This window comes from Giraffa tippelskirchi, chromosome 1 (assembly GCF_054371585.1).
Source record: "Giraffa tippelskirchi isolate mGirTip1 chromosome 1, T2T-mGirTip1v1.2.pri, whole genome shotgun sequence".
Classification (NCBI taxonomy): domain Eukaryota; kingdom Metazoa; phylum Chordata; class Mammalia; order Artiodactyla; family Giraffidae; genus Giraffa; species Giraffa tippelskirchi.
The window spans coordinates 179,632,910-179,645,174 of NC_137275.1; the positions used below are offsets into that span (position 1 = coordinate 179,632,910).

Consider the following 12,265-nt stretch of genomic DNA (forward strand, 5'->3'; position numbering starts at 1 on the left):
CAGTACTAGGGCAGTTCCATTTGGCATTGAGGTGATGAATGCCAGGTGTCTCTCCCTGGTTGGTAGCCTGGCTGGTTACTGGGGCTGCTCTGGAAAACAAGCCCAACTCCCCTTAGTAGGTTGCCCTGGCCAGCCATGGAGCACCCAACCCTCCTCCACACTTCTGGCCTCCTTTGAGGGAAAGCTGACCAGGTAAGACCACCCCTCTGGCATTTGGGATCTAATGGCTCTAGACAAGCATGCAAAATTAAACCCTCTATCTCAGCATCCATGGGCAGAGACCAGTCATCCAGACTGCACTTCTTGATAATGAGAACAGACAGGACGGGTGCAGGAAGACAAACCTGGGCTTGATGGCAGAGTGCTCTGATCCAGGTCCCAGCACAGGCCCCCCTGAGCTGTGCCCTCAGTCTCCCCCACCTTCTCCCCTTGCCCGGGAGGTGCAGGGGATCTGGCCACAGCAAGCCAGGGGAAATCCGGAGAGCCAGGGACACTGATGGGCCTCTCTGTCTATATGGAGAACAGCATTGCCTCTTGTGCACAGGTGAGGACACCGAGGCTCAGAAAGGTGACACGGCTGCCGAGGCCACAAGGTCAGGGAGTGGGAAAGCCCGGCTCCTGGACTGTAAGCCTGTGACAGAGCAGGAGGGTCCAGGGAAGGGAGCAAACCAGGGACAAAAAGGGAACTATGCCCTTAGAACCACAACACACACACTCTTCTGAAGACCCACCTTTGAGCCAGCATTTGAGCCTGTCTGCATGACGGAAGGCACGGGCTCAAGGTGCTGGGGAGCGGACCCCGTGGGCCCTGCTGGTGCGAGTAGTTCCTACCCCTGGTTCAAGATTCCTCGTGTGCTCTGTGTCGGCACAATAGCCCTAACACATCCTGGGAGCTTGGAAGGCTGTTGCTCCCTTGCAGGTAGGGCTGTAGTAGAGTCACCAGAGGCCCCAACATCCAGCCGGGCCTGCTCAGTGCAGAGGCCCAGCATGTCCCCAGTGAATAAACAGAGGCACAATGGGTCCCCGCCATTCACAGGAATGACTGGGCTAGAGTGGGGTGTCCCACCCCTTCCTCTGTGCCTTCAATCAGTCCTCTAGGGAAGATGCCTCTGGCCTGGTCCCAGATGATGGAATTCCAGGAAGAATGAAATACACTGAGGAGCTCAGAGACGGCCAGTGTGATGCGTGTGAGGAAGACCAGGGAGTGGGCAGTCTGTATGGGTCAGCAAGGAAGGATGGATGGTGACATGGAGTTCCATCTCTGATGTCACTCACCTCTCTCACCTCCTGCAGCCCAGAAAGGCACAGTTCACCTTAAGGCAGGAAGGTGAAGAAGATCTGGAAGCATCATTCATGGGCACCAGGGTTGCTAGGTTACCTCGAACAGTTGGGGCGGGAAAGGGCGGCATGGAGCAGTGGGGAGTTCAAGACCCCCAACCCTGGCAGCACGGCAGCAGTGTGCACCTCTCCCCACTATTGCCCTCTCCTCTAGGCAGGGACAGCCCTCTGACTTTGGCCGCCACCAGCCCAGCTACAGTTTAGCGTACTAAACTCTCCTTGGCTGCAATAAAACCGGCCTGATTCTAAGCTGTCAGGCCTGATGGTGGACAATGAAGTATCCATGTGCTGCTTGCCCTGAGTGCCCTCCCAGAGGCTCAGAAATCCCCGCGACGTCCTCCCTGGCAAGGCAGTTGTCCAGCTCCTGGTTGCACACCCCCAGTGATGAGACACTCACTACCTTCTGAGGCAGGTCTGATTCCTGACAGGCTTGAAGGGTTAGAAAACCGTGCCTCTCGCTGACCTAGAATCCACCTGCCCATAACGCCTCATTTACCACTTCTGCCCTGATGTCCTTGAGAGATCTGTGGTTCCTCCATGTCCCCACACATCCTCCCTTCTCCAGGCAGACTTCCAGTGCCTCTGCTTCCTGCCCAGGCTTTGCTCTGCACTTTGTCACGGTCCCTTGCAGGTGGGGTCAGTCGTGAGCAGAGAGCCCAGGCCAGTCTCTGTCTGCTTGTTTGCACCGACCCTACTGACTTCACAGCTGGCCTGCACAGGGCTCTCCTGACAGCTGTGTCCTAGCAGTTCTCTCTGCATCACCTGGCCTTGAATAACAGCAAGCTGAGTAGAAAGGAAGCAGGCAGAGGGCTACATTGCTCCCGGTGGTAAGTGCTGGCTGAAGGATCTGGGTTTATATCTCAGTTCTGTCACTAACTCTTTAAATTTGCTCCTCTCTCCCAGCCTCACTTTTCCTATCTGTAAAATGGGTCTTAGTCAATCTGTTGGGTTCCATCCAGCAACAGCACTGAAGGATGAAACTCTCAATCAAAACATCCTTTTCTATTTCAAGGCCATCTATCCTGAAAACAACATCTTGTGGATCACAAAGACCCAAAAGCTTACAAAGCAGCTGCAGGTAATGTCAGCAAGATTCTTCCCGGCTCTCCGTGGGGTTCCTCATAACCTTGATGTGACACACAAAAGGGAGACTTTCCCAAACAGTAGCCAAGAACATAAGGAAAGGGTGGTTCTCACAGGGGCAGCAGGAGCAGTGGGGCGTCAAACACCCGGTCCTGACCCAGCCCCCCTCAGGTCAGCCCTGGCCCCTCTCTGAGCCTCAGTTTCCTCATCTACACAACGGGGACAAGATGTTTCTCCTCAAAGGGCTGTTGCGAGGTTTGAAGGAGGGACGAGACACGCTAAGTGCTTCTGTAGTCCCTGGCTCACAGCAGATGTGGAAGCTATTCTTGGATATTTAATATAAATCCTAGGAAAGTGCCCCTCCTCTTCAAAGGAGGCAGAAACAGAGAATATAAAAACTCCTCTGTGTCCCAGGAGAATTAGATCAAATTGGAAAAGCAAGGCTTGAAATAACTCATGCTGGCAAGTTTCCCCGGGGGGACACTGGTGGGTCTTTCTGCCCCAGCCAGCCAGGCTGGGTCGCACATCACGGGAGGCTGCCGAGGGCCAGGGGCCGCTGAGGTTACTCACTTCAGGGAGAGGGAGTAGTCGTGCCTGCTGGTCTGGCTGTTCCGGACAAGGTAGCTACACTCCTTACAGAGGCGCAGCAAGTTCTCAGCGTCACCCCTGCTGATGGCTCCATGATACCATCTGCGGAGAAGAGATGGGGTCAGAGTTCAGCAGGGACAGACCCCCACCACTGACACCCCGAAACCTATCTGCCCCGAGGAGGCTCAGCCCCACTGGAGGGCAGCTGTGGGCATCCTGGGCCTCCTTGTCACTAGGCAGCGTCCCTGTACGTGCAGATGTCACGTGTGCCTGTGCACGTGTGTGTGTTTAGTCACTCATTAGACATCGACAGACTGCCTGCTGCATGCAGGTTTTGGGGAGAGTATGGTGAGCAAACCTGGCCTTCACACCGTGAAGCTCACAGTCTACGTGTGAGTGCCATGAAGGACATGGAGCAGGGTCACCTGGCTTGGAGCTGGTGGGAGGGACTGCTGTCTTAAGCAGCAGCAAGGGTGGCCTTCTGCAGGGGGTGACATTTCAGTATGGACCTGAAGGAGGTGAGGGAGACTGCCACAAAGGAAGAAGCTGGAAAACAGCCTATTTGGCAGAAGAAAGGCAGCCAAAGCAGGATGCCTGGCATGTTTTGGAAACAACAAGAAGGCCAGTGACGGCTAGAGTGAGGCAAGCAGGCGGTGGGCTGGGGTGGGGTGGCCAAACCAGGGCTCCCGCCAAGTGCATCGGGCATCGACCGGGCATGTGGAAATCCCTGCAGTTCTGCTTCCGGGCAGTGAGTGTTGAGCAGCAGAATCACATGGGAGGGGTGCTGTGGCAGATGCCTGGCTAAGGCCCCAAGTGCAAGGCAAAAGCGGGGAAGTGGATTTTCAAGATCGGAGGAGTTGAAGGTAAAATTTCAGCGGCAGAGTGAAGATCCCAGGACGCTGGTCAGTAGGTGTACTCAGAACAGGTCTCCGCTTACTTACATTATGGTCTTTGAGGGATCAGATCAGTGGGAAGGTGGCCAGAGATGTGGTTAGGAAGGGAACCAGAGGTGCCAGTGGTCAAGGATAGATCATGCTTTGGCCGTGGAGGCACAGACCTGGCTCTGCCACTGGCTGGTTGGGAGTCTGGGGCAAGAGGCTAAATCTGGGTGCACCTCAGTTTCCTAAATTAGGGTCACTCTATTCCTGTTTTGGGGTTGTGAGGATTAAACAGAATGATGCATTGAAGGGCTGATGGAGAGCCTGCAATGGGGTGAGTTTCAGCAACTGGCAGCTACCAGCATCAGCCAAAAGGGAAGTGAATTTGGAGACAGCCAAAGGTTACTTCCCCAACTACCAGTATGGCAGGCTGCTGCTGTGTAGACTGCATTTTAATTTTACACCTCCCCCAGGAATATGGAGGAGCCTGCCTCCGGGACCTGGCCCAGGAGTGCCCTGTGAACAGTACCCGTGAGAGTTCTGGTACAGACATCCTGTGTGGAGAAAAGCATCACACTGCCTTTCTCTGCACGTTCTGCCATTTATAAGGCAGTGTTCTAAACAGTTGGCAGCAGTGAAGATGACATAATTATAACCTAAAAAAAAACACAAACCCAACTAACCAGCTCTAGGAAAGCAAGGACTGTAGAGTGAGAGAGACCTGAGTATCCCTGTCCAATGAGCTTGTGACAGAGTCACTGATGGCCCAAGAGGTGACCGCTCACAGGTCAGACCCGGGGCTGGACATCTGGAGGGGGACTCGCCGAGGGAAAAGGCAAGGGGAAGTGTACACTGCAGACCCACCTTCCTGTCTATACTTACATAGAGATTAAGAGGATGTGATGCTGGGAATTGCATGGGTTTCCATAATTAAAACACTCCCAGAGATGTGAAGGGCCAGTGTATGTTTAAGAAAAGATACGTGAGTGTAACTGGGAGACGTGGTTAGACAAGGATGGAGCTGACTTTAGAGATGAGAGCTAACAGTTTTGCCAAGGTTGTTTTCCAGGAAATTCACCTGTGTAACACAGCCCCAGTGAGCTGACAAAATGCTGTTTTATTAGCCAAGCAAGTTTCAGCTATTTGAAGCAGAGCCGTCCTCAGGGAAGACCAAGAAGTAGTCTCCAGGGAGGCGCTGCCTGAGTCCGACTCCCGGAGCACAGGACTTAGTGGCGCTAAGCGAGGCAGTGGCAGACGGGCCTCGGGGGTTCTGGATCCTCGTTAAGGGTGATCCCTGGTGGGTAAACAGGATAAGCTGCTAGTTCCTTCCTCAGCTGCTCCAGCCATTCCACATGTAGAGAAAGGCAGGGGACTCGGGGTCGAGGATCAAAGGAGAAACAGGAGGAGTCGGGGAGAGAAGAGGCAAAGGACACTCAACTGGGGGATGGGGAGCGGGCAGACTGTCAGGATGAGGATGGCTACCAGGAGACAGGATGGGCCTGGCTGGTCCTAGGGACTGGGGGGTAACCCCTGGGCCCAAGGACGACCTGCCTGAACTGAAAAGAGAATCCAGGCAGGAGGCCATCTTGGGGATGCATTGGACTTCGTAGAGCTGGCCACTCAGGCCTGAACCATGGGAATTAAGAAGACTCATCCATCACCACCCAGTTCATCCAACCCCCATGAGATCATCCTATTATTCACTCACCACTTACTATATCCTTATTCTCAAAGGGCTGATGCAGGCAGATAGAGAGTCAACCAACAGATTCAGGAAACAATTTCAGATAGTGACAACTGCCATGTAGGAATACTGGGTTTGTGATAAGGCAGTGACTGGGGTGGGGGACGTGCCTACTATGGAATGAATGGACAGGGGGGCAACCCCGAGGAGATGACATTTGACCCAAGAATCTGCACTGAGAAGGAGCCAATCATGTGAAGAGCCAAAGAAAACACGTTCACTGCAGAGGCAGCAGCAAGTTCAAAGGTCCAGAAGTAGGAATGAGCTTGGGGTGTTCACGGAGCAAAAAGGCAACAAGAATGGTCCAGTGCTGTGACTGTGGGAAGTAGGACAGGATGAGGGTGAACAGGAGGCGGGGAGTTCCCCAAGGCCGTGTGGGCCACAGGAAGAAATCTGATTTCATTGTAAGCATAGGGAGGGCAATGAGAGTTTTAAATAGAGATGTTAAGAGATACTTGCTCTGGATGATTTTAAAAAAGGTTAGCCAGGCTACCCTGAAGAATGGCTAGAGGGGAGGTGAAGCAGGAGACAGGCAAGGAGGCTTCTGCAGTGGTCCAGATGGGAGGACCTGAGATGACAGGAATGGATGGATTCAGGATGTGTTTTGGATGGAAAACTGGCAGAGCTTAGTAATGCACTAGATGCTGGTGTGATGCCAACAAAGGAATCAAGATGACTTCAGGACTGTGGCTTGAGCAATGTGGTAGATGTGATGCTGTTGGGGTGGGTTGGGGAAGTTGGGCAAACTGGGGAGGAGCGGGTGTCCAGGAGATCAGGAGTCTGGTTTTGAACATGTTAAATTTAAGATGCCCATTCATCAGCCAAGTGAAGATGCCAAGAAGGCAGCTGGCCGTAGGAGTTAGGAGTTCTGGGAGAGGTGTGGGTTGGGGATGTGAACTGGTGACTCACCACCAGCATCTTGAGGAGACTACCCAGGGAAAGCACGTAGCTGGAAACTGAGCCCTTGACAGTCTAACCTTCAGGTCAGCTTGAGGTGAGAAGCTGGCGGGGGAGGCAGTGGAAAACCGGGAGCAGAGAGCGTCTTAGAAGGAGGGAGCCATCTAATGTGCTGGCTGCCACAGGGGTCAGAAGAGGTCAGCTGGTTACCGGGCAGAAAAGGGAAGCAGATTGGGGTGGATGAGAGAATGGGAGATGATGGAAGGGAGAGAGAATGCACTGACAGTTCTTTGGGGACTTTGTTCACCGAGGGGACAGCTACCTATTCACTGAGCACCTATTATATGCCAGGCACCAATCTAGGCACTGGGCATGCAGTGGTGACCCAGACAAGTTCCTGCCCTCATGGAGGTTACGTTACCAACAGGGGCTGGAGTCAGGTGGGGATGTCTAGTCGAGATTTATTTATTTGTTTTAAGAAGTTCATAAAGAAGGCTGAGCACCTAAGAATTGATGTTTTAGAATTGTGGTGCTGGAGAAGACTCTTGAAAGTCCCTTGGAGAGCAAGGAGATCAAACCAGTCAATCCTAAAGGAAATCAAGCCTGAATATTCACTGGAAGGACTGATGCTGAAACTGAAGCTCCAAAACTTTGGCCACCTGATGCAAAGAGCTGACTCACTAGAAAAAAACCTGATGCTGGGAAAGATTGAGGGCAGGAGAAGGGGATGACAGAGGATGAGATGGTTGCATGGCATCATTGATTCAGTGGACAAGAGTTTGAGCAAGCTCCAGGAAATGCTGAAGGACAGGGAACCCTGGTGTGCTGCAGTCCATGGGGTCACAAAGCGTCGGACATGACTTAGCAACAACACACTAAAAAGTTCATGACTAGGACATGTTTATGTGCTGATGGTAATAATAATGCAGAACGGAGCAGGCGGTGGGCTGCCTCTAGGAGGCTGGGGAGCAGTCGTCCCTTAGTACCTGAGCAGCCTTTCCACTGTCCCAGGCGGGCCAGCGAGTAGTTTGGGTGCCTGGGCAGAAGTGTGACTGCCCATTCCTGACAACCCTCTAAGACTGGGGCACCTGCTCAGTGTGCCCACCTTCCCTCTGCCCTGCACTAGGGTGGGGAGAAGTCAGGACTTGGAAGTGCCTACTAAATTCCGAGGCAGCATCAGCCTGGGTGGGATACAGTGAACCTCTCGGCCTGGGTCCTGGGTCCTCAGGCTCTGCTGGAAGTGGGATCTTACCTAAGCCCACCACCCTACCTCTTGGGTGATGAGGCAGGCCTCTAGCAGGCTGGAATAATCCCAGGGAGATGAGACAACAGGGAGGAAAAGCCAGCCATGACTCTGGATTTGGCTGGGGGCCTTTTGGGTGGGAACGAGAAAGGAAAGGCAGACCTGCCCTCGTGGGGCTCATGAAGTTCCGTCCAGGTGTGGGCAGAGGGGAGGCTGGGCCGCCGACCCCAGGCCGACCTGGGTCAGGATGCACGCTGAATAGCTCCCAGGCGTCTCTGGATTATATTTTGTTTGTTGATTAAAAAAGCGCACAGTCTGATCAGAAATAAGCAAAACCTGCCACCCAATCTGTGTGGCTGTGAGACGTAAGAGATGAACACAACACCTGCTGGGAGCCTACCCCCTCCCCCCTCCACCCATGTGCTCTGTACAGCAGGCACAGGGCTGTCACAAAGGAGGCTGCAGCACATGCTTAAAAAAGGGCACACGAGCACATGACATCATTCGGAAAACTCTGCATCCTGCTCAGCGAGGGAGCATTTCCTGTGAGGGGTGCACTGCCGGCCGAGCGAGACCAGAATCCCCTGGGTGGAGACTAATATAGTACATGATGCACTCGACGAGGTCTCACAAGGAACCTGCTGGGTGTCAGCTAATCTCTTGGCCTTACTGAGTGCCTACTCTGTGCCGGCCACGTGCTAAGGGTGAGGGAAAATTGCATACAAGAGGGAAGTGAGAAGAAGGTGTAGGGTCGAGTCATGGAATTCGAATCCTGCCTCAGCACTCTGAGCCAGGAGATCCTAGCCAAGGCTCCACATCTCTTGGGGTCCCGATTTTCTCATTTTGTAATAAGATGATAACCCCACTTATTCCACATTCACTTGTGAAGAGGGCGATACACCTGATGGTATGAGCAGGGGATCCAGGATGTGCTTTGTTAAGTTCCTGGAGAAACTTACTCTAGGGCAGGTATGTGGAATGACGAGAAACTGAAAAAGCAGTCTGGGAGCAATTCACAGAGCGAGCGAGTGGCAATTTGGGGAGGTGGGATTTTATCCTGGAGGCGATGGGGAGCCATGGAAGGTTTCAGAGCAGAGCAGGGACACGAGACCCCAGCAGAGAAAGGAGACAACCATCTCGGTCAAGGGGATGGAGACAACACTGACTGGAGTGTTGCGGAGAAGCAGGGGGCAAGGGGCAGCAGGGATGGGACTTGGACGCTGATTAACCCAAATCAAGAGTGCCAAGGTCTTGCCCAACTAAGATCAAGCAGATGTGGGGCAAAAAGATCACTCCTGCTATAAAATAAAGCTAATAGGCAGCAAGATTTATCATGTGTATGTGTTAGTCATGTCCGACTCTTTGTGATCCCATGGAGTGTAGCCTGCCAGGCTCCTCTGTCCATGGAATTCTCCGGGCCAGGGTATTGGAGTGGGTAGCTATTCTCTTCTCCAGGGGATCTTCCCAATCCAGGGATCGAACCTGAGTCCTGTATGGCAGGCAGATTGTTTACCATCTGAGCTTCCTTGGATGTGGGGCAAAAACATCACTCCTGCTATAAAATAAAGCTAATATGCAATCAGGCAGGAGGGTTTAATATACATTTAGCTTTTTAAAGCTCATTTGCTGCATGATGAAACTAGAAAGGAGGATACAAAAGTACGGAGAACACCACGTGGAAGATCTCACTGTCTTTCCTACTAGCCATCCGAAGGCAGGCAGGTGATACAGAGGAGAGAGAGGAGGCACAGGGCCAGGAATCAGGAGAGGTGTGCTTTAATCCTGACCGGACAGACTTGACAGTGGCCTCGGCTTTCTATGAGTATTGACAGTGACTCCGTGAACTGGTCACTGAGACTGAGCTTTGCTCCCTGAAGACTTACATTTGCTTCTCCAGTGGCACAGCAGGATCCACTCTCTCTCCCAGGATCCCACAGAACTCAGGGCTCCCATGTTTGATGGGCTTGAAGCCCCCTCCGGGAGCTCGAAGCTGGCGCCGCCGGTCCCGGGAAGGCGAGGGGGATGACTGCCGCTTCTCACTGCCATTAAACTGGGCTGTGGGGGAGAGAGAAAGAGCATGGTTACCCGGTTACCCAGAGGTCAGCCCAACAAGATACTGGCGGCACATAGTGGGGCCAGGAAATCAGCACGGTTGGTTGATGATTTACAATCTGCAGGCAGAAGAGTTCCAGGTAATGAACAAACATGGCTCAAAAGTTGTGGGCTTCCTAAACCAGGATGTGAGGTGCCGTCACAATCAGATGGTGCAATCGAGGGGCTGGTTGAATCTCCAGTGGCCACTGAGCTCAGCCTTATCCCCAAAGGAACCCTCCCACAACCTCCACCAAAGGGGACATGGTACTCCCAGAGGGGGCTCTGCTCCCTAGACAGTTGTCAGGGGCAAGGTTTTTCTTTATTTTGTGCCAAAAACCTGCCTCCAAGTGGCTCCTCTCCTCCTCCATTCTCCCACCCACGGCTGCACTGGCCACACCTGCCCCCTTCCTCCTGGGACAACCAGAGAGTTTCAAATGAGGGGTGTGTTGCATCACAGCCGTCTGCTCCTCTATACTCACCCCACCGCGTGGGCCCTCCACACAGCCAGCCCCATCCTGGACTAGCCCCCAGGTGAGGCTGAAGCAGTGCCCAGCACAGTGGGATGGGCCCTCCAATGTGCCTTCCTTCCAGCCCTGGACCTGCAAGGAGCATCCTTCACCCCATGGGCTGGGGAGGTACATTTGGAGGGCAGGACCCTGGAGACACCCCACAAAGAGTGGAAAATACTGAGCTAAAACTGGAGTTACCAGGACATCCTTGGTGGTCCAGTGGTTAAGAATTCACCTTCCAATGCAGGGGATGCAGGTTTGATCCCTGGTCAGGGAATTAAGTTTCCCACATTCCTCGGGGCAACTAAGCCTGCATTCTGCAACTACTGAGCCCAAATGCTCTGGAGCCCCTGTGCCACAGTGAAAGATCCTGCATACCGCAACTAAATAAATAAGTATTTTAAAAACAAACAAACAAAATTGGAGTTGCCAGAAGTGTAGGTAGAGACCAGTAGTCCACCTTGCAAGTCATGTCTCTGGGCTGTGGTTGCCTCATCTGAAAACTAGGGATGATGACTGGACCCAACTCGTGGGGCTGTTGTGAGGAGTCTGCCAGGGGATGAATAGCCATCTCAGCAGAGCGCCTGGCGTGTAGTTAGTCTGTGCTCAGTAAATGCTATCATAAAGGTTTGCTTTCATTACTATTATCATGCCTACTCAATGTGGACACATACTAAGTACTTCACAGAAGCTTCCGAACTGCCCTGAGTCCCCCTCTGAAGTTGGCCATGATCAGCTGTGTGCCTTGACTAAGCCATTCCACTTTTCCGAAGCCCTATTTCCTACCGTACTGACTGCTGTGGGAATCAGATGAGGGACTACATTTGATTGGCCCAGCATATACTAAGTGCTGAGTGAACTGGGCCAGGGCCTGCAGAACCATGTACCCAAGGCCACATCCAGCTACAGGCCCACAGACACACAATAGTAGAAATCTCCCCAGCCCCAGCCAGCAAGCACAGACGTGGTGAGCCGTCCTCCAACCCCAGCTACACAGCAATCAACCTCATGTTCACGGAAGGTGGTGGGAAGCTCCTTCCCTGACAGTGGTGATGTGCTGTCTATGGACCACCGAGGATGGTGAATGAACTTGTTGTGCATCTCAGCCACAGAGCCAGATCATCCATCAGGGCGGCGAAGCATTTCCATCCCTCTGAGACAGGCTTCTCTATTAATCACTACAGAAAACAGCGGGGAGGTGGGGTTCCTGCCAACGGAAGGCTCAAGACAGGTTGGACCCACGTGTTTGGTCACTCTCATGACTGCAGCGGGGTCTGGCAGGCTGTCCCTTCTAGACTCTTGTTCACGTGGGCTAGGCATGGTTCGCGGTTGGGGAAACAGTGCTGAGCAAAACAGAAATCCCCACTTCTGGAGTTCAGGGTCTGAGAGACAACAAGGAAAGTAAGTCAGACCCACAGCACACCAGCTGGGGCTAAGTGCTCTGGAGAAAAGGAAAGCAGGACAAGGCAGGCCTCTCAAAGGATAGCATCTGAATAAATGCCTGGAGGAAGGGGGCCGAGCAGTGTGGACATCTGGGAGAAGGACACTCTGGAGAGAAGGAAGACTTTAGGAACGGGCTGAAGGTGACTGAGAAACAACACAACCCAGGGCAACTGGAGCAGAGGGAATTGGGTGGGATTCGAGGCCCAGGCGAGTGGGAGGGAGCAGGGCCATGTGGTTGGGGGTTTTGTGGACCTTGGGAAGGACTTTGGTTTTATTCTGAGAGAGGTGAAGAGCCATTCTGACTTCTGATTCTGAAGTCAGAAAGCTGAAAGCTTCTGGGAAAGCTTTTGACCTGGTGTCCTTTAACAGGACTGCTGGGCTGAAAAGGGACCAGAGGATGTGGGTCTGTGGGAACTCTCCATAACTTCATCTCAATTTTGCTGTGAAC

General features: G+C 53.1%; 1 protein-coding gene across 4 annotated transcripts in view; it reads right to left on the minus strand.

Annotated features, from left to right (window-relative positions):
• SHB (SH2 domain containing adaptor protein B) overlaps nucleotides 1-12,265 on the minus strand; it is a 132,579-nt gene that overhangs the window by 18,140 nt on the left and 102,174 nt on the right. For all 4 annotated transcript variants that reach the window (XM_081510893.1, XM_081510908.1, XM_081510882.1 and 1 more), the window contains exons 4-5: nucleotides 9,655-9,826; nucleotides 2,992-3,111 (exon numbers count right to left, since the gene is read on the minus strand). In XM_081510893.1, coding sequence (XP_081367019.1) covers nucleotides 2,992-3,111; nucleotides 9,655-9,826 — 292 coding nt within the window. The remainder of the gene's footprint in view (nucleotides 1-2,991; nucleotides 3,112-9,654; nucleotides 9,827-12,265) is intronic.